The sequence below is a fragment of the Eptesicus fuscus genome, chromosome 14 (genome assembly GCF_027574615.1).
Source record: "Eptesicus fuscus isolate TK198812 chromosome 14, DD_ASM_mEF_20220401, whole genome shotgun sequence".
In the NCBI taxonomy this organism is placed as follows: domain Eukaryota; kingdom Metazoa; phylum Chordata; class Mammalia; order Chiroptera; family Vespertilionidae; genus Eptesicus; species Eptesicus fuscus.
The window spans coordinates 383933-405585 of record NC_072486.1 but is presented as its reverse complement, the minus strand read 5'-3'; the positions used below and the strand labels follow the sequence as shown (position 1 = coordinate 405585).

The window sequence follows — 21653 nt, the reverse complement described above, 5'->3', positions numbered from 1 at the left end:
CTGGTTTCCAGTTTTACATAGGACAAAACGGGCCTGATGATGTGAAATAGCTGGTCCAGGTCACAGCACTAGTGAGTGAAGGAGTCTGTAGTCAAACTCAAGCCTTCCCACTAAATGACTCTCAGTGGCTTTAAAGAATGTCATCGTTTCCCTTCCTTTGCCAAGTGACTTTTACGGGTGCCTGGTACTGCCCCAGGCCTCACGACGACGCCGTGCGACGGAAACCAATGCAATTCGGGCAATAAGAGCTGAGGTGGCAGATCCCGGGGGCCGGCACCCCATCCAGGCGAGAGTGTCCGGAGGCCGGGAGGGAGGAAGTCTTCGCTGACACCTGAAGGGTGACTCGGTCAGCTGGCGAGAAGCTGCCATGGGGGCTGTTTCCAGCAAAGGCAAAACCAAGGGCACCGAAGCACGCGGGGCCAGGAGATGCAGAGCCTTCTGGGGATTTGGATCTTGTCCGAGTCAACCAGGTTAAGGAAAACATGCCGAGAGCTGTGTTTACGGAAAGAGGGGTCGATGAGGGAAGGAAGGGGAGGGCTGTGACGAGGACGGAAGTGGCCACGGCTGACAGCGCGGAGCTGAGTGCGAGCGCACGTGGTGGCCAGGCGACGGCACTGCGGGGCCTGCGCCATGACATCCCCCCGCGCGTCTGCTTCCCGTGACCGGGGACAGGCTCCCAGGGACATCCCGGCAGGTCGCTCAGGCGGGAAAGGAGGCGCGGGCGCAGTCCGTTAACTTCCAGGCTCTAGGTTCCCCCCACGCCTCCGGCTCAGGCCTCCTTCCTCACCTCAGCCCTCGTTACCTTCCCTCCTGTCAGAGGGTCCTTCACACCGTGGGGCCGGGCCGCCCACCTGGTGAGACCTGTGAAATGCCGGCCGGGGTCAGCGTCCGCCGCGACACGAGCCCCGCTCACCCGTACACGCCCGGGAGTCATAAGCCCCGCGGGCACAGGCGACGCCCACAGCCTCTCCCTCCCAAGAAGTTCAGAGCGGGAGAGCGGACTCCGCGAACGCGCGGGAAAACCGCCGCCGCCCTCCAGTCGCTTCTCGTTGGCTAATCCCGCTGTGGTCTCCTGAGGCCCGCCTCCCTTGCTCGCGGGCGATGTTCTCATTGGCTAATATCCACCCACCGTCCACCCTCACTGGTCCATCGCTCCGCTCATCAGGCTCTGCCACGGACACAGGCGGAGAGCGGCGCGAGGCCCCGCCCCTACTCGCTCACTTGCACGTCCCAGTGGAGGCTGGAGGCCCCGCCCCCACGTGCCGTGTGCAAAAACAAACAGCCGTTAGGGAGGAGGTGCCGGGGGGCGGGGTCTGCATAGAAGGAGACGTGCGATTGGGCGGCCGCCGCGGTTCAAACTAGCAAAGCGGGCGGCTATTGGTCGGGGCGGCGCGAGGCGGGCCCCGGTTATTGTCCGGGCTCCGGCGGCGACAGCGGCGGTCGGTGCTGCGGGAGCAGCGGCGGCGGCTCGGCGGGAGCGAGGGCGGGAGCGGCCGAGACTATGGTGAGGGCGGGGGCGGCGGCGGGGCGGGCGGGAGGCGGCGGGCGGGCCGAGGCCGGGCGGCCTGAGCGGGCGGCAGCACCCCCGCCGCCGGCGAGCGCGTCTGGGTGCTGAGTGGCGCGCCGTGGGGCTGGGACGCAGCGCTCCGTGGGGACGCGCGGGTCCCCAACTCATCGAAGGGCCTTGCGGCCCCGGAGCCGAAGCCCTTCCGCGGGCGCGCGAGGCGCAGGTCCGGCCGCCGGGCCCCGCCGGTGCTCCCGGGGTCACGCGCGCCCCAGCCGAGTGCCGTGCACCGGTGCCCCTTGCCCGGCCGCTAAAAATACCGGAGGCGCTGAGTTGTCAGCGGGCCCGTAGGGTTTTAAACTGGAGCGGAAGTCAGCCGCGTCCGTTAGTGTTGGAGTGTCCTGCCGAGGGCAGAGCCCGGCTCGGTCCCGATCCGGTGGTCGCGGTGAAACACGGACCGTGCCTGCCCCGGCCGGTGTCGCTGGTGGATCGGAGCGGGTCCCGGGCACCGCAGGGTTGCGGATCCGACCCCCCGTCGGGCGCGCACGGATCGATGTTTCCCTCTCCCTTCCGCCCTGAAACCGATCAGCACGTCCTCGGTGAGGATGAGAGACGAGCGCGGCGCTGGTGGTCTGTCCCCGGCAGCACGCACAGGCCCATGGCAGTCTGACCTCCAGCCTTGGGGACCGCCGTGTAATGACCAGGTTTCTAAAGACTGATTTTGTACCTGCCCCTTAGAAAGCAAACCGGTAGCCATGGTGGGTTAGACAGGAGGTGGAAGCGGCGTAGGAGTAAGCTGGGAAGCCGGCGGTGTTTTGCCCGTGGTGGCTTTTAGTTCATGATAGTTTAGTTCATAATCCATAGACAGTGAGTAGAATATTAGACCGTGCACCAGTTGAGAGGTTTTTTTGTGTTGTTGTTGTTTAATATATTTTTATTGATTTCAGAGAGGAAGGGAGGAGGAGAGAGAGAGAGAGACATCAAAGATGAGAGAGAATCATTGATCAGGTGGCTCCTGCACGCCCCCCACTGGGGATCCAGCCGCAACCTGGGCCTGTGCCCTTGACCAGAATCGAACCCGGGACCCTTCAGTCTGCAGGCGGATGCTCTATCCACTGAGCAAACAAGCTAGGACGGTTTTTAAATGTTTTATACCAGGGCAAAGATTTCTGTGAGGAGTAAGTGAGAATATATTGTTACTTGACTGACCTCAGAAATAAAAAAATTTAAGGAAGCGACATGAATTAATTCTTAGACTTTTCCTGCTTCTAATTGCTGTCACAGTCTCTTTTTTTAATATATGGTTTTCAGAAATAAACATTAAATTAACAGAGACATGCACTTAGGAGGACTATACACAGTTGACTTTTTTTTTAAATAGCTTCATTTTTCTTTTAAAATATATTTTTATTGATTTTTTACAGAGAGGAAGGGGGAGGATAGAGAGTTAGAAACATTGATGAGAGAGAAACATCGATCACCTGCCTGCTGCACACCCCCCACTGGGCATGTGCCAGCAACCAAGGTACATGCCCCTGACTGGAATCGAACCTGGGACCCTTCAGTCCCCAGGCCGACGCTCTATCCAGTGAGCCAAACTGGCTAGGGCCACAGTTGATTTTATAAAAATTTATATTAAAGACAGACATCGATTTGTTCCACTTATTTACACATTCATCGGTTGATTTTTTTTTTAAATATATTTTTATTGCCCTGACCTGTTTGGCTCAGTGGATTGAGTGTCGGCCTGTGGACTGAATGGTCCCGGGTTCAATTGCAGTTAAGGGCTTGTACCTTGGTTACAGGCACATCCCCAGTGGGGGGTGTGCAGGAGGCAGCTGATCGATGTTTAACTCTCTCCCTCTCCCTTCCTCTCTGTAAAAAATCATTAAAATCTATTTTTTAAAAAATAAAATTATATTTTTATTGATTTCAGGGAGGGAAAGAGAGAGAAACATCAATGATGAGAGAGGATCATGGATTGGCTGCCTCCTGCACACCTCCCACTGGGGATTGAGCCCACAGCCCCTGCATGTACCCTGACTGGGAATCGAACCCTGACCTGGTTCATAGATGGGGCTCAACCACTGAGCCACACTGGCAGGGCTCACCAGTTGATTCTTTTTTTTTTTTTTTTTTAATATATTTTATTGATTTTTCACAGAGAGGAAGGGAGAGGGACAGAGAGCCAGAAACATCGATGAGAGAGAAACATCGATCAGCTGCCTCCTGCACACCCCGCACTGGGGATGTGCCCGCAACCAATGTACATGCCCTTGACCGGAATCGAACCTGGGACCCTCCAGTCCGCAGACCAACGCTCCATCCACTGAGCCAAACCGGTCTCGGCAGTTGATTCTTATATGTGCCCTGACAGGGGGATCAAACCGGCTACCTTTGGTGTACTGTAAGATTCTCCAGCCAACTAAGCCACACTGTTCATGGATGTTATTATTATTATTTTTTTATTTTTTTACTGGTTTCCTCCTAGAAGAGCTAAGTTCTGAATGTTCTTGTGGAAATTATATGTTGACATGAAGATTCTTCAGTCTGAAATTTGAAAAATATGTTCAAATTTTTAGCAATTTCATTTAAGTAAGGTTTGACTTCATTTTAAATAAATTAGTAAGTGGTGATATAACACATGTATATTGTATGTATATTTTATAATTTTAATTATATAAATTATATAAATTTTATAATTTATATAAAATTGAGGAAGAAGATCACCTAGATTTTTTTTTTAAAATATATTTTATTGATTTTTTACAGAGAGGAAGGGAGAGGGATAGAGAGCTAGAAACATCAATGAGAGAGAAACATTGACCAGCTGCCTCCTGCACACCCCCTACCGGGGATATGCCCGCAACCAATGTACATGCCCTTGACCGGAATCGAACCTGGGACCCTTCAGTCCGCAGGCCGACGCTCTATCCACTGAGCCAAACCGGTTTTGGCCACCTAGATTTTTTTTAACTGACTAAAATAAAATTAGAAAATTTTTGTTTTCTGAGTATTTTGAAATAGCATCTTTACCTGGAGTCTTTTTTCACATAGGCTGGAGGCAAAGCTGGTAAGGACAGTGGGAAGGCCAAGGCTAAGGCAGTGTCTCGCTCACAGAGAGCTGGGCTACAGGTAATGTATCCTACCTAATAAAATGGTAATATGTAAATTACTATCACTCCGCTACGCCCACGATTGGGCCAGAGGGAGGTGCAAGGGGCAGGACTCGGGGTGGCCGGGGTAGCCGATTGGGCTGGCAGGACGCTGAGCTCGCATCTGCGCCATGGCTGTGCTGCGGGACAGAAGGGGCCTCTGGGGCAGCGAGCTCACGTCCCGCTGCGGATCATCAAAAGCGGGGGAGCTGGGTGCCTGTCTGCTCCGACACCATGCCTTTCGGAAGCCTCTGCTGCGCCGGAGGCTTCCGAAAGGCCTGGTGCACCAGCGGACAGGCACCCAGCTCCCCCGCGATCGAAAGCGTGTAGGGGACCCTACACGTGCATGATTCAATCATGCACTGGGCCTCTAGTCTATGATATTGTAATTCATTATTAAATTTTTTACTGTTGTAATTTCACAACCCATAGAACTTTCAATAATTATAAAAATATACTGACCTTTAATAATGAGGTTAATTGGTCAAAATTTAAATCATAAAGCAATTATCTTTTAATTTGTATTCTCTTCTTCCAAACTAGAACAGTTATGAAGAGGTCTTAAATAAATTGGGTAATTTTGCTCTCTTAAAATCTATTATTTCTAGATTATAACTATGTTTCTGATTATTTTATAAATTGTATCAAAATACTAAATACTTTCAAACTTCATCTATTTGAATAATTGCACCTTTAGTCCACAAATTAAAAATTTTCTGGATGAGTAAGAATTATTCTGTGCATATGAGACAGTTTGTAAACAGGAAAGTTCAAAGGCCAGACTGTAAGGTTTGGATTTTATCCTCTTGGCAGTGGTGAGCCACTGAAAGTTTTTGAACGAGAGGCTGACCTGATCTAGGTGGTACTGCAGGAAGGGGACGGGAACTTAAACTTGATGGGTACATTCTATGTTTTAACTCATGTAAATTTCTATTCGATTTATTTGAAGTGGGAGGTGGAAGGCAGGTGGAGGCTGTTGCAGTGGTGCTAGGAGTAAGGTAATACATACTTGAATGGAAGTGGGAAAGATAGGAACAGGAGGCATTCATGTACTCCCAGAAAGTGGGAGGAGAGGTATGGTGTTGTAAGTCAAAGGTTTCTGTAAGCCTCAGAACTAAGGGACACAGGAGCTTGTGGTAAGGATATGTTAGAAGATTTAAGAATTTAAGTGGAGTCATTTTGGAGTTCTACCAAAACATCCACATGAAAATGTCCAAAAGTTGTAGATTTGAGTCCAGCTTTCCAAGTGAGATGATAGAAATAACTACAAATTTAAAATCATTTCTGTAAAATTGGTAGTTCATGCTGTAAATGAGTTTCCAAGTAGAGCATAAGAAAGCAACACAAGGATAGGGTGAACCCCTGAGAAACACAGAGAAGCCTGCCGAGTAGCAGAGTTGGGAGTTCGTATTAGAGCTCTGTAACCTGCAACCCAAGGAGCCCTGGTGTTTGAGGTCCTGCTCTCTGCAGAGGACAAGCCAGGCACTGAGGATGCGTTGGGGAGCAAGGCCTGGGTCCTGCTGCACCCACCCCAAATCCTGCCTTTTCTCCTCTCCAGAAGGTTGCCATCTGGAGGCGGCTAATACATTTGGTCATTAAAGTGTTACCCTGGTCTTCAAGAATGGTGCTAGTGTTTGGGAGAAAATAGATGACAAGAAAGAAAGGGTTTCCGGATTTGCTTTTAAATGTTGCCTTCGGAAAGCAGGCACCTGGGCTGTCACTGGAAACACTTGATTAGACGTATGAGAGGTTCTCAGTGAAGTGTGCAGGAGAGGAGCCTGTGGGGAGGAACAGGGTGAGGAGGATCCATAAAAAGTGGGTAGAGAACAGTAAAGGGTGCAGATCAGGGGGATGAGGCTATTTTGGGAATGAGAAAGGACCCGTTTTCAGAAAGTAGAGAGTCACAATGAAAGAAGGGTGTTGGTTGTTTTTTTTAGAGAATACTTTGTTAGTTTCTGTAATCAAACCCACGTAGTTAAGACCTTACATATTTAATACAGCGTGTTACCGAATGGTGTTGCTTTTTGTCAGGTCTCCTCTTGAAACACTGAATGGAGTTGAGGCTGAAGGAACGTGTTGGAGGTTCAGAGTCGCACGAGGCTGCTAGGTGAAGGAATTAACAGGACATGAATGTGGCGGTGAGGCCACATGGGATGTGCAGGTGATGACTGCACGGCAGCTTCTCTCCATCTTACGGTGACCTTCCGTTGATGCAGAAACTAGTCCTAAAGCCCTGTGGTGGTTTGTTCTTTGGACTTTGATTCTCTTCTCAGGAGGGTAAAAGCAGGCATGAAGATTTGGGGCTAAATACTAGGACACAACACACAGGCCCTAGGACTGTTCATTGCCAAATAAGTTTGGCTTCTAATATGGGTAATCAAATTTTTTAACTTATGCTTTACTCAGTCATTTGCCTTTGGTTACACTCAGTGGTGTGCTGTTAATGCTCTTCAGTCCCTCCCATTCAGACGGTGTCTCTTTCAGTTTCCCGTGGGCCGCATCCACAGACATTTGAAGACTCGCACCACAAGCCACGGAAGGGTCGGCGCCACCGCGGCCGTGTACAGTGCCGCAATCCTGGAGTACCTCACTGCTGAGGTGTGTAGGGGATGTTAGACATGGAAATCCAAAAGTACTAGACTAGAGAAGGCTGGAACCATGGAATATGAGTTTAAAACAAAAAAGACAAATCTGCTTGTTGGTCTCTCTCTTTTTTTTTAATATGTTTTTATTGATTTTAGAGAGAGGAAGGGAGAGGGAGAAAAATGGAAACATCAGTCTGCTGCCTCCTGCATGCTCCCTGCTGGTAGCAGTTTTAGATGTCCTAATCAGCCTGTTACCCAGTACCAGTCTCAAAGGAACCTTGGTTTACTCGTTCGTAACATTAAGCAAGGGTCATCCATCCATATTTTTAAGTGACTGCCAAAGGAATTTAAATACTATGAGTGAACTCTGAAGTAAGTATATAATCAGTAGAAGTTACAGCATAATCTCTTAATAAAGATTTGGGGTGGGGGAAAGGTTTGCCAGTGTGATAATACATTTTTAAAAATCACAAATATAATACAAAATTTGATAAAAGATATAATCATTCTGGTTCTATGCATGATTTTATGAATAATATGCTATATTGTGCTTAGCTTCACATTTCGGGAAGGTAAGTTACTTGGGCAAGAGTTGTTTTTTGTGGTGGTGGTGGTGTTTTAAATGTCTTTAATTGATATATATATATTTATTTATTTTTTTTTTTTGAGGGAGGAAGGGAGAGGGAGAGATAGAAACATTGATGAGAGAGGAACATCTGATTGGTTGCCTCCTGCATGCCACCTCCTGGGGATCAAGCATGCAACCCAAATATGTGCCCTGACCAGGAATTTTTTTTAAAGATTTTTAAAAATTGATTTTTAGAGAGAGAGACAGAAATATTGATGTGAGAGCAGAACATCAATTGCCTGCTCCTGCACCCCCCGTACCTGGGATGGAGCCCAAAACCCAGGCATGTGCCCCCATTAGGAATCAAAACATCAACCTTTTGGTGCCCAACCAATTTGAGCCACACGGGCTATGGCTGGGCAAGAGTTCTTATTTCCTGGGTCATGGACCACCACTTCCTCCATCCTAGCCCCTCCTAAGGAAAACGTGGTTGGCCACGAAACTCCATGATCTGTATCCCAAGCAAGTCAAGTGGCAGAGGTAGCCAGCCTAGTAGAAACAGAAGGTGGGTTTTTACTTGAGAAAGATTTAGGGTCAAACTATGTGTTAATTATCTTTGCTGTCATTTCATTAACCTCATCCAGGTCATTTGTGTCCCATTGAACATTTAAGATTAAATTGCTGGTGGCCCTGGCCAGGTAGCTCAGTTGGCTAGAGCATCATCCCGATACACCAAGGTCACGGGTTCGATTTCTGGTAAGGGCACATTCCCAGGTTTTGGGTTCAATCCCCAGTAGGGAGTATGTGCAGGAGATGGCCCATCGATGTTCTGCTCTCACATCAATGTTTCTCTTTCTCCCTCTCCCTTCCTTTCTCTTTGAAAATCAATAAAATTAGCCCTGGCTGGTTTGGCTCAGTGGATAGAGTGTCGGCCTGCAGACTGAAAGGTCCTGGGTTCCATTCCAGTTCAGGGTGCATGCCTGGGTTGCGAGCTGGATCCCCTGTAGGGGGCTTGCAGAAGGCAGCTGATCAATGATTCTCACTGATGTTTCTATTTCTCTCTCCCTTTCTCTCTCCCTTTCTCTCTGAAATCAATCAAAATCTATTTAAAAAATAAAAGCAAAAATCAATAAAATTATATATATGAATGACACTTCTCCAGAGGCTTTCCATTGCCCTCAGGAAAAAAATCCAGATTTTTTTTGGGGGGGGGGTGCGGCGGGAATAAATAAATAAGATTGAATTACCAGTAGTTTCAGCTTTGCTCTATGGTGAACCAGGGGTTTCGTTTTGGCAATATGGAACTAGTTGAGAACCTCTCTTCCCCTTCCTCCCTTATCAGTCTTACACCAGTTTTTGTTTAGCTGCAGACTTTTCAGAAAGGTACACATTTAATTCACATCTAGAGGCCTAGTCTCCTAGCTCAGAATGTTCAAGTTCCATCTGAACTACATTTTCTTTATTCTTAGGAACTTTGACTACATTTGATTAAGTTAAGATTCGACAGTAATCAGAAGCAGTTGACATATTTTCAGATATATAAGTTTGGGGTTTCATTGTTAGTACAGGTATAGAAAATAATTTAGTCATTAGTAGAGGTCATCACTTTCTAACCTTGGCTTCCTGCTAGGGTCACTTCGGGAGCTCTCAGAAGATACTGGTGGCCCTAGCTGGTTTGGATCCGTGGAGAGAGCATCGGCCTTCGAACTGAAGGGTCCTGGGCTCGATTTCAAGTCAAGGGGACATGCCTGGGTTGCGGGCTCCATCCCCATTAGGGGGTATGCAGGAGGCAACCGATCCATGATTCTCATCACTGATGTTTCTCTCTCCCTCTCCCTTCCTCTCAAATCAATAATTTTCTTTTTTTTTTAAAAAAGGATACTGGTGCCAGGCCAGACTCTGAAGGAAAATGAGATGGGATTCTGGTGGATTTTAAAGCATGCCAGTTACTTCAGATGTACAAGAAGGCTTCCCATGCTCTTAAGTGCAGAGGGCCTGTGGAGTAATTTTTGTAGTCTGTCAAAGGGTTTATGATGCCAGTGCAGTCTATAAAGGGCTTCTAGCTTATTGTGTACATACTAGTATAATATGGCCCAGTGATGTTAAAAACTCTGAGTAAAAATAACTTTAAAATTCTGTTCATTTTTAGACAGTGGAGGGAGAGAGAAAGAGAAACATTGGTCCATGTGCTGACATTAACCATTGAACATACCAGCCAGGGTGACTAAAATTTTTTGAATTATATTTTTCATCTTTTCTACAAGTGCTAGGAAATAAGTTCTAGCCATTAAAGGTTATACAGAAATAGACTACATGGTTTTCTAGATGTCCACATTTAGAATCTTGGCTGAGGAAAAATATCCCTTGGCCTTACTTTTTTCTATAGTAATAGCTTTTTGCTGAAGTCTCTAGTGCTCTTATAGAAAATGAATATTGAAAAGCCAAATGAAATAATGAGAGCTCTATAAAAGCACTATAAAAATATGAAAAAGAATGGATTTTGGAATTGTTGAACATTCCTATGACCTCTCCTCCAAGGGTACTTAGGAAAACAGAGTATCTGTTCTCTAGGATATGATTGTGTTCAAATATATTGGATGGGACTTGTTCGCATGTTTATATTCCTGTCCAATGCCAAATCCATTGTTGGAGGAGCATTAATAGATATCCAGAATTCATTAAAAAGTAGGAAAAAGAAAAGTGTACTATTTGTTTCTAACATTTTGTGTGTCTTATGTACAGATGCCGTAGTGATCTTTTTAGCTATAAACGCAGTCCACACTGAACCCTCCACACCCCCTTGGCTGACGTGCTGTCGCCCGGTGCTTTGCAGGTGCTGGAGCTGGCAGGCAACGCCTCCAAGGACCTCAAAGTGAAGCGCATCACTCCCCGCCACCTACAGCTCGCCATCCGTGGGGATGAAGAGCTGGATTCTCTCATCAAGGCCACCATAGCCGGGGGTGGTACGTATTAGCACCCCTTCAGACTAGTTGCTGTTGGCCTTTCTGATTATAAATGTCGATCCTCTATGAGGCGATCAGGTGAGTCAGGATCAGTGAAGGTGAGGTGTAAGTTGGTGTCCCTTAACCCTTTTTGGGTCATTTTGGAACCTCTTGAAAGCTGTGGTTATTCTTCTCCCCAAAAGCACATGGAATCACATCACTTTATACGTACAGTCCTAGGGGAGTTCTCGGACCTTGAGGTGGGGCCCCCCCTTGGTATAGATGATAAATAGGAGCAGACATGAGAGGGGACTTCAGTAAATTTTACTCTTTGTAGAATTGCTCTTTTTGGTTTGAGGTACTGAAGTAGTTCGATACAGCCAGCTTATGTTCTTTTTAATAATTCATTTTTTTAATTTCATTCTAGGTGTGATCCCTCACATCCATAAGTCTCTGATTGGAAAGAAGGGTCAGCAGAAAACTGCTTAGAGAATTGTTTTAACTCTCTTCCTCCCTGTCATTGTACTGTAACTAGGACAGAAGAAATATTGGGGATATATGGAATTTTAAAAAGTTAAATGGAACAGCATAGACAATTACTGTAGACATGGTTAGAGAAACATTTGTACATTCTTAGACTCGAAGTTTGATAAAAGTATCTTTTCACGTGGCAACAGTTGTGTGTTGATTGGCTGGCTTTCTCCCATGTATTTTATACAAAAATGGAATTGATAAACCATTTTTTACAAAAATGATTTGTCTAAAATCTGTTCTGTTTGTGATGTGTTGGGAATACTTTACTCATATGAAATATTTAAATTTTTAAATTGGTTATATACTCAGAATCTTTTTTTTTTTTTCTATATTCAGAATAATCTTAAAATAGAATCTGGGAATAATATAGCTTTACCATGATTGATACCATATTATTTTGAGTCTTAGATGCTATCCATTTCCAGTGTGCACCATTTTTACATACTACCAAAGAAAGAAAAACTGCCCATTAACCGTGATCTACCATTGATAGATGCATACCAGTTTTAGAAATGTTAGAATATGAAAACGTGCACTTAAAATTGTTGAACTAGGACAGCGGAACTATTTGATTAACTGTATGGCAGGCCCTGTGCTAAGTGCTTTACTGACCCAGAAACTTTATTACCCCCACTTTAAATATGTGGAACCTGAGGCCCACAGAAATTAAATGGTTTGCCAGAAAACACTGGGTTAGTAGATAGAAATGGCAGAGCTGGGATACAAACTTAGATTGCCTGACTTCAGAGCCCACACTATTACCTAGATTTGAAGTTAAATTTATCAGAGTTTTCCACTTTGGGCTTAAAATTAAAATTTTTAGTGGTCTTTTATTGACACAGTAACGTTCAGTAATTTGTACATTTTTAACCCTTTGCACTCGCTTGCTTTTTTCTCGAGCTGCTACCGATGCTAACCGTGTTGAGTCACACTCAACATCTGAGTGTAAAAGGTTAAACTTATTTTTCTTTGTCAGTTTCTAAGTAACTTTTAAATTTTATATAATGTACCAGTTAGTGGTACTTCAGAAAGTATTTTCTGCCTGGAAGTCTTAAACAAAAAACATAGGGTAGTTGAATGGATGCAAAAACGTGACCCAATTATATACTGTCTACAAGAGACCCACCTCTTTTGATCGTCACAGATCACAATGGAATGAAATTAGAAATCAACTAAAATAAAAACACTCAAAAACATTCAAACACATGGAGGCTAAATAACATGTTATTAAACAATGAATGGCCCTGACCGGTTTGGCTCAGTGGATAGAGCGTTGGCCTGTGGACTGAAGGGTCCCGGGTTTGATTCTGGTCAAGGGCATGTACCTTGGTTGCGGGTACATCCCCAGTAGGGGGTGTGCAGGAGGCAGCTGGTTGATGTTTCTCTCTCATCGATGTTTCTAACTATCCCTCTCTCTTCCTCTCTGTAAAAAATCAATAAAATATTTAAAAAAAAACACACAAAAACAATGAATGGGTTACCAATGAGATCAAATAAAAACTCCCTGGAAACAAGTGAAAATTAACACATAACCCAAAATCTCTGGGACATAGCAAAAGCAGTTCTGAGAGGGAAGTTCAGTACTATCTCAAAAAACAAGAAAAAACAATTAACACTACAGCTTAGAGAATAAGAAAAGCCCAGAGTAAGTGGAAGGAAGGAAATAATAAAGATTAGAGCAGAAATAAATGACAGAGACTAAAAAAACAATGCAAAAGGTCAATGAGCCCAAGCCAGTTTGGCTCAGTGGATAGAGCATCAGCCTGCGGACCAAAGGGTCCCAGGTTCAATTCCTGTTAAGAGCATGCACCTTGGTTGCAGGCTTTACCCTGGTCCAGGCCCTGTTCAGGGCTCCTGCAGGAGGCAACCAATTGATATGTTTGTGTTTCTCACAATAATGTTTCTGTCTTTCCCTCCCTTCCACTCCCAAAAAATCAATGGAAAAAATACCCTCGGGTGAAGATTTAAAAAAAAAAAGAATTAGAGGGATCACAATACCAGATATCAAGTTATACTAAAAAGCCACTATAATCAAAACTGCCTGGTACTGGCATAAGAACAGGCATACTAGTATAGGTCAATGGAAGAGAACAGACCCTAGAAATTGACCCAAGTCATTACACTCAATATATATCTACACTAATAAAAGAGAAAGATGCAAATTGACTGTACCTTCGCGATGCCCACCAGCCAATCGAGTATGCAAATTAACCCAACAAAGATGGTGGGTTAATTTGTATATGCAGGTGCCAAACGGCTGGGGGCAGGGCGGGACGCTTGTGTCGTCGCCATGGTGACGATGCAGGCTCCGGGCCTCTGGGCAGTGTGGGAAGGCAGAAAGGCGGCTCTGGACAGAGCGAAGGTGGTGCCAGCAGCCAGGGGAAGGAAGGCCCATTCTTGCACGAATCTTCATGCATCGGACCTCTGGTATATATTTAAAATCCTCACCCTATGATATTTTTCCATTGATTATTAGAGAGTGGAAGAGAAAAAGAAAAGTAATGATATGAGAGAAACACATTGATTGGTTGCCTCCTGCATGAGCCCTGACCAGGGCCGGGCCGGGCCTGGGAGGAGCCTGAAACCTAGGTATGTGCCCTTGACTGAAAGGACCCTTCAGTCTGCTCTGTCCACTGAACCGAACCGGCTGGGGCTCGAGTAACATCTGACAAAGGAAGCAAGAACATACAAAGTCAAAACACTCTTCAGTGAATGTTGGAAAAGTTGGACAGATACATGCAAAAAAATGAAACTAAACCACCAACTTACACCTGAGACAGGTTAGTTTTTCCCTACTGATGACGTGTTATTGCCATGGTAATCCGGCTCAGCATGAGAGGAACCGCAGGTTCAGACATTTGGTGACTGTGCTTGGCTGAGGAGCCAATGGGGCGAAGCTACCATCTGTGGGATTATGACCGAACGCCTCTAAGTCAGAATCCCGCCCAGGCGGAACGATACTGGCAGCGCCACGGAGCCGGTCCCCCGACGACCCCACTTCATGCAACGCACGTTTGTGGGGAACCTGGCGCTAAACCATTCGTAGATGACCTGCTTCTGGGTCGGGGTTTTGTATGTAGCAGAGCAGCTCCTCGCTGAGATCTATTGAAAGTCAGCCCTCGACACAAGGGTTTGTAAAAAAATTATTAAAGAAAAAGAAAAAACTAAAATGGATAAAAGACTTAAATACAAGTTGTGAAATCATAAAAATCCTGGAAGAAACTATAAGCAGCAAAATCTCAGACATCTAGCAATTTGTTTACAAATGAATACAGCTCCTAGGGCAAAGGAAATTAAGGAGAAAATAAGCAAATGGGACTTCATCAAAATAAAAAACTTCTGCACAAAGAAACCATCAACAAAACGAAAAGGGAGCCCACTGTATGGGAGAACATATTTGGCAATGATACATCTGATAAAGATTTAATATCCGAAATATATAAGGAATTCATACAACTTAACAAAAGGAAGACAATCCAATTAAAAAATGAGCAAAGCCCTAACCGGTTTGGCTCAGTGGATAGAGCGTCGGCCTGCGGACTGAAGGGTCGCAGGTTCAATTCCGGTCAAGGGCATGTACCTTGGTTGCAGGCACATCCCCAGTGGGAGGTGTGCAGGAGGCAGCTGATTGATGTTTCTCATTGATGTTTCTCTCTCCTTTCCTCTCTGTAAAAAATCAATTTTATATATATATATATATATATATATATATATATATATATATATATATATATATATATAAAAACTGACTGATGGTCGGATGGGTGCTGCCAGCCCACCCCATTGATTGTCAAGTTTTTTGTTTTTTTTCCCAAGTTCTCTCGTCAGCTCTTCTCTCACTGTTGACCTTTACTGCCTGCCCAGATCCAGGTCCCTGCTGGGAGTCACCCATGGATGATATCCCGTCATCCCTTCTGCTCTTGGACTTACAAGAAGAAATTTCAACATTCTGAATGGACTTTCTCGGTACGTATTTTGAAGTTTCTATACTGAGAGGATTGTTATCCCTGTGTGAACTTTTTCTTTGTTGTTAATCTTCACCTGAGGATATTTTCTCCATTGATTTTGAGAGTGGAAGGGTGGGTGGGAAGTGGGGGGGGAGAAACATCGATGTGAGAGACACACATCAATTGGTTGCCTCCCACAGGTGCCCTGACTGGGGCTGGGATCAAACCTGCACCACTGAGCTCACCAGCCAAGTCCCTGCTGAACTTTTAATCATTTTTGGAAGCCAAAGTGGAGATAGAAAAGGCAATAATCAACAGAGAATAGGGTTCTTTTACTAGTTTTCTAAAGAATTGCTTTAAACATTTCCTCTTTGTAATTTGGCTAGTGTCCCAGGATTGTATTCCTTTTTTAATATTCTATTTTACAGCAGAAACACGTTCTTGTTCCACTTACTTATGCACTCATTGGTTGATTCTTGCTTGTATGGTGCCCTGACCAGAGCTTGAATCCCCAGCCTTGGTGTATGGGGACGATGCTCTTAAGCAACTGAGCTGCGTGGCCAGGGCAGATGGGAAGTCCTTTCTGTGTCAGGTTGTAAGCAGTGAATTTTACCTGGTTGGTGAGACCTGGAGACAAAGAACAATCCTGCAGGGTAACACCCGTTAAGAGGCTACAAAGCAGACCCTCCCCCATGGAGCCGAGAGGACTTTGGACGCAGACAGGCCGTACTCAGATTCCCCACCAACCAGAACGGAGGGGGTTTTGTTTTGGGATAATTTGAAATGCAGCAGTAGATACCCACACAATATGCTTCTGCATGTCTGTCACAAGTTTTTAAGTTCTGAATTCTGAAAAAAAAAAAACACACACCATGGTCTATGTTCACCCTGGCTCGTTTGGATCAGTGGCTAGAGCGTCAGCCTGAGGAATAAAGGGTGACATGTTCAATTCTGGTCAAGGTCACGTGCCCAGGCTATGGGCTGGATCCCCAGTAGGGGGCGTGTAGGAGGCAGCCGATCAGTGATACCCATCATTCATGTTTCTTTCCCTCTCCCCATCAATAAAAATGTATTTTTAAAAAATGGTCTGTGTTCAAGTTTCACAGTTCCCTCCAGTATTTGTGGACCTCCTCGGGGCCAGGCACTAGGGTTCACTGAAAACCCCAGGGGGTCCCCTCAAAAACTGGCCAACCCCATGTACTCAAGTGTTTGATAAGAGTCCTTACAACCCCACGAAGCAGAGAAGCAATTGTACAGAATGTGAACTGGGCCCTAACCCGTTTGGCTCAGTAGTGTTGCCCTGCGACTGAAAAGTCAAGGGCATATGCCTTGGTTGCGGGCACATCCCCAGTAGGTGTGCAGGAGGCAGCAGATTGATGTCTCTATTCTCTGTAAGAAAGTTAAAACCTCAGTGACTCAGATCACCAGCCAGCATAGCTCAGTGGTTGAGCATCCACCTATCACCATGCCCAGGTTGTGGGCTCATCCCCAGTAGGGGTGTGCAGGAGGCAGCACATCAATGATTACTTCTCTCTGAAGTCAGTAAAAATGTACTAAAAAAATAGGTAAACCTCCAGAGTTGGAGATTTTCTGTGGTGCCAGAGCCCAGCTATCCCCTCATGCGCAGACAGGGAACTGGAGGCAGGCTTTGAATACGCAGGCTGTGCTGGGACCTTTGCTCCATCTGGTTAACTCTTAAGCCATTTGGCAATGCCAACTAGGTCATCTTACTACACATGCTGAGACCATCTGAAGCAAAACCATCATAAACTAGCAATCTGCCCTTCACCTCCTGGTCCACCGTCTTTCCAATCCCAGCCTTGTACATTAGTATCCACCGCTCGGCAGACACTTGTTAGAGGAATAAGGACTTGGCGTGTGGTCACACCTAGGACTAGTCTATGAGGAGGAACTCCACAGCCACCATGAGGAAACGGGACCAATCCACTCAGGGAGGGCCAGTGCCTCTGCAGGACCCGGCCAAGCAGCCCATCACCTGGTTATCCCCTCAACAGCATCAGGACAGGGACTACTGGGACAACCAAGGCCCCTCCAGGAGCCAGCGAGGTGGGGTGCTCCTGGTGGCACCCCCACTGGGCTCGTCCTGGGCAGGCTTCCTTCTGCCAATGCACAGGGTTCCTGTGTCACTGAACCTTTTACTCATCCTGAGGTTAGGGAAACAAAAACTACTCTGTGAAATTAAATAGCAAGGTTGCCTTGGAAGACAAGTTACTGCTTAAAATGAAGCCCTAACCCAAACAAGGACAGACAACTGTTTAGTTTTTATTTCATAATCATAAACTTAACTCTGTAATCCAGCTAGACTGGGAAGGGGTAAGGAAATTATGGAACCCAATAAACTGGCAAGAGCACAAAGATTATGGAACATTCCAAGCAAATTGGGGTGAAGGGGTGCTCTCCTGAGCTACAGAAGGAATGGTCTGGTGGTAAAGATAAAACACAAGTCAAATTTATTAGAGTTGTCCACAGTCGGCAATGGTGATCTTCTTGCTGGTCTTGCCATTCCTGGACCCAAAGCGCTCCATGGCCGTCACAACATCCATGCCTTCTTTCACCTGGCCGAAGACCACATGCTTGCCATCCAACCTGGAAATAGAACCAGCAGCCTGCCTTGTGCACTGAGATGAGAAAAGAGCCCCACAAACCAACCGTGCATGCCCAAGAGCACACCAGAAAGGAAGCTGATCAAGCACTTAAGTACTGGAAACACCATAGATCGACTCAAAAAAGTGGCTTAAGGTTCTCCAACTGAGGCTAAAAAGTTCCTAATAGCTTTGCAAGCGTGGGTCAGTGGTTGAGTGTCAACCTATGAACCAGGTCAAAGGTTCCAACTCCTGGTCAGGGGGTAGTCCTGGGTTGCAGGCTTGATCCCATGTGGGGTGTGCAGAAGAGGCAGCTGATCAATGATTCTCTATTTCTGATGTTTTTATTTTTATATCTTTCTCCCTCTTGGAAAAAAGTTTATCATGGACCCCTAAGAAGGATCAATAAGACACATGCAAATTAGATTAAAAAAAGATTCTTAGCCTAGGCCTGGCCGGCGTTGAGTGTCGACCTACGAATCAGATCAGAGGTTCAATTCCCGGACAGGGTGTAAGCCTGGTTTATGGGCTCAATACCCAACGATTCTCATCACTGATGTCTCTCTCTCTGAAATCCAGATTCGATTCCAATCAAGGGCACATGCCTGGGTTGCAGGCTCGATCCCCAGTAGGGGGTTGTGCAGGAGGCAGCTGATCAATGATTCTCTCTCATCAGTGACATTTTTCTATCCCCCCCCACCACTCTGAAATAAAAATAATTTTAAAAAAACATTACTTAGCCGAAACCGGTTTGGCTCAGTGGATCGAGCATCGGCCTGCGGACTGAGGGGTCCCGGGTTCGATTCCGGTCAAGGGCATGTACCTTGGTTGCGGGCACATCCCCAGTAGGGGTTGTGCAGGAGGCAGCTGATCGATGTTTCTCTATCATCTATGTTTCTCTCTATCCCTCTCTCTTCCTCTCTGTAAAAAAATCAATAAAATATATTTAAAAAAAAAAAAAAAAAAAAAACATTACTTAAAAAAAAACATGTTTTCCATGGATTAGAGTGAAAGGGAGAGCGTTAGAAACATCAACGAGGGTAATCAATTGGCTGACCAACCCCCAATGGGAAACAACCCCGCAAACTGGGCAATGTGCCCTGACCAGGCATCAGCCTGTTACCGACTAGTTCATGAGCTGAAACAACCCACTCACCCACACGCTCAGGCTAAAAACACTACTTTTAAGCCAACTATCCAGCAGCCAAGAGCCCTGGCTCACTGCACAGGATCTTGCTCCCTAGAGCCCACTATCTGAACTCGTAGGTATCCATGTTCTCCTGCTGCCCAGCGATGTCAGCGGCAGGAAAGCCGGCAGCCCTGCGGGTGCTGTCCTTACCACTCAGTCTTGGCGGTGCAGATGAAAAACTGGGAGCCGTTGGTGTTGGGCCCAGCATTGGCCATGGACAGGATGCCAGGGCCTGTGTGTTTCAGGACGAAGTTTTCGTCCGCAAATTTCTCCCCATAGATGGACTTGCCGCCTGTGCCATTATGGCATGTGAAGTCACCACCCTAGAATTTAAGAAAGAAACCTGTCACTTTTGCAACATAATTGGAAAACGTGCCAAGCCTGTAAGGTTCAAACTTCAAAACTCAAGTGGAAACCGATCAGGTTTACATGAAACCAAAAAGGAACACTAACAGTTCATGTTTACACATTCTCAACGGTACTGGCTCGATCCCAAAGTAACAACCCAAATCAAAATCCATCAACTTCATACCTGGCACATAAATCCCGGAATAATTCTGTGAAAGCAGGAACCTTTATAACCAAATCCTTTCTCCCCAGTGCTCAGAGCACGGAAGTTTTCTATAAAAAAAAAAAGAGAGAGAGAGAAAGGATATACGTATGCATACACAACTATTAAAATGGGACTGCCTTTATTAAACGTTCAAGGAACTAACCTGCCGTCTTTGGAACTTTGTCTGCATACAGCTGTAAGAGAAAAATGACACTTGCTTACTTATTTTATTGCCAACCACCCCTGTCTTTAGGGGCTCAGTCCTGAGTCCAATTCATTTTCTCACTAGAAAAGAATGCTTCAGTAGTGACTGTGAATCCCAAATAAGCAGCGCTCCAGACAACCTTAAGTCCTGTGGGGGCGAGTGAGGCAACCGGAGACCCAAGACTCTCCAAACATGCAGAACCCGCAATAACTTAAATAGCGTGAAGCTTCCACAAGTGCCTTAGAGCTTCCCAGGGTTCTGACACCTCCTCCTCACAGACACACAGCTTCTCCATGGCCATCGCCTCCCACCCTCGGCTGCAGCTGAAGGACAGGAATGTCAGACGCGGGGCGGCCTCTGCTCCTGTCGGTGGCTGGTGGGGGGGCGCCACCACCTCCGGGCGGTCAGCCACGGCTCGGCTCCCGGGCCTCACCGAGCAGCGCGCCCCCCCCGCCGCGGCCTGGAAGGAGCCCTCCTGCGGGTCTCGGCACGGACCAGCCCCTCCGCCGGGAGGGCCACACGCCCGCGGCAGCCACCCCGCCTCTCCGCGCTCACACCTCTCGGAGCTCCGGGCCCCGGGGAGCCGCTGCAGCTTCCCCTCCCGACCGTAACGAGGGGCGGGCCCGCTCCCTGGCAGCCCCGCCGCCATTCTCGCCCAGGGATCCGCGGCCCCTATCCCGTTTCACTGAGCCCGTGGCTAACCCGACACAAACGCGTTCCCGAGCTCTCGGCTCGGCCAAGTTTCCACGTGGGCGCTTGACAGGAGGTGACTCAGACAGAGGCGGGCAGGCCGACTGGCACGGAAACGCCTGTCCCACGAGGCCGAGGTGCCCGCCACCGGCCAGGCGCCGCGGACAGGACGCCTGCGCCCTCGACCTGCACGAAGCCCCGCATCCCGCGCGTCGGGGGCGTCAGAGGCGGTGGCACAGGCCACGCCGGGCAACGCGGACGCGGCTCCCACCGTCCAGGGCCGCCGCCCGGGCCGTAGGGCCTCCGGCTGCCGGCCTCGCCCAAGGGCGTCGTCACCGCGCGGGGGGCGGGCCGCGGCGCCGGCAGCTTCCGCCGGGCCGGGAGCGCGCCCGGGGCCGCGGCGGCCCCACCGCACGGTCTACCCGCCCCAGACGCGGTCACGGGGGCCCGGCCCGGGGAGGGAAAGGCGCCCCGGGGGGCGGCCGCCGCGAGGGGCCCGCCCAGCGCTCAGGGAGGCGCCCGCCGTCCGGCAGGGGCGTTGCCAACCCGCAGGGCCCGCGGTGCGCGCGGCGGCCAACGGCTCGCGGTCCGAGCACGTGCGCGGCCGGAAGGGCGCGGCCGCCCCTCCCCCCGCCTTTGTCTGCCGCCGCCCCCGGTTCCCAAAATGGCCCCTCGCAGGAAATGGCGCCGCCGCACTCCTCGGCGGCCGCCCGCCCGAGTCCCTCAGCCGCCGCCCCGACCCCCGCCCACCCGGCGCGCCCACGCCGCCCGCCAGACCTCGAAGGTGACGCGGCCCAAGGGCTCGCCATCGGCGGAGATGTCGAAGTACACGGTAGGGTTCACCATGGCTGGTCACGGGCGGCTTCGGGGTGGCGGCGTCTGCAAAGCGGCACGAGCGCCGCCGTCCGCCCTTCTTATAGCCGCGCCTGCACCCGCCCCCTGCCGGTCGCGCGCCGCGACCCTGGCCAATCGCGACCGCGCGCCGGCCAAAATGACGGTCCTGCCGGCCTATGGGAAGAGGCGGCGCTGGGGTGGGGGTGGGAACCGCAGGCGCGCGTGCGCACTGGCGTTCCCCGGCAGGTTCCCGCCCGCAGGCTCCTTCGCGCACTGCGGCGTGGGGTCGGGGCGGGGGCGGGGGCCGGGGCCGCGCCTCCGGTGGGGCGGGGCGTGGGGGCCGC

General features: G+C 48.3%; 2 protein-coding genes across 8 annotated transcripts; one reads left to right on the top strand and one right to left on the bottom strand.

Moving 5' to 3' along the window:
• The first annotated feature begins 1396 nt into the window (after nucleotides 1-1396).
• LOC103303598 (histone H2A.V) lies at nucleotides 1397-11509 on the top strand. Of its 7 annotated transcripts, none has more exons than XM_054726209.1 (5): nucleotides 1397-1504; nucleotides 4562-4639; nucleotides 7144-7257; nucleotides 10646-10775; nucleotides 11182-11509. In XM_054726209.1, the coding sequence occupies exons 1-5, from the start codon at nucleotides 1502-1504 to the stop codon at nucleotides 11241-11243; spliced, it is 387 nt and encodes a 128-aa protein (XP_054582184.1). In that variant the 5' UTR covers nucleotides 1397-1501; the 3' UTR covers nucleotides 11244-11509. The 7 variants fall into 7 exon arrangements, with proteins under 7 accessions (XP_054582184.1, XP_054582182.1, XP_054582188.1 ...); XM_054726207.1 differs by having other exon boundaries at nucleotides 7114-7257; XM_054726206.1 differs by lacking the exon at nucleotides 1397-1504 and adding an exon at nucleotides 2110-2208.
• A 6174-nt stretch (nucleotides 11510-17683) lies between these two features.
• PPIA (peptidylprolyl isomerase A) lies at nucleotides 17684-21375 on the bottom strand. The gene is made up of 5 exons (XM_054726033.1): nucleotides 21253-21375; nucleotides 19744-19774; nucleotides 19560-19648; nucleotides 19178-19350; nucleotides 17684-17842 (listed from the first exon to the last, which is right to left on the bottom strand). The coding sequence occupies exons 1-5, from the start codon at nucleotides 21319-21321 to the stop codon at nucleotides 17710-17712; spliced, it is 495 nt and encodes a 164-aa protein (XP_054582008.1). The 5' UTR covers nucleotides 21322-21375; the 3' UTR covers nucleotides 17684-17709.
• Between the last annotated feature and the right edge of the window lie 278 nt (nucleotides 21376-21653).

Coding starts and splice junctions, on each gene's coding strand:
- LOC103303598 (XM_054726206.1), top strand. CDS start 2,110: ATGAGAGACGAGCGCGGCGCTGGTGGTCTGTCCCCGGCAGCACGCACA. Junction 4,640..7,143: donor CACAGAGAGCTGGGCTACAG/GTAATGTATCCT, acceptor TGTCTCTTTCAG/TTTCCCGTGGGCCGCATCCA. Junction 10,776..11,181: donor GGCCACCATAGCCGGGGGTG/GTACGTATTAGC, acceptor ATTTCATTCTAG/GTGTGATCCCTCACATCCAT.
- PPIA (XM_054726033.1), bottom strand. CDS start 21,321: ATGGTGAACCCTACCGTGTACTTCGACATCTCCGCCGATGGCGAGCCC. Junction 19,775..21,252: donor TGGGCCGCGTCACCTTCGAG/GTCTGGCGGGCG, acceptor TTTCTCTTACAG/CTGTATGCAGACAAAGTTCC. Junction 17,843..19,177: donor TGCACCGCCAAGACTGAGTG/GTAAGGACAGCA, acceptor TTCTATTTCCAG/GTTGGATGGCAAGCATGTGG.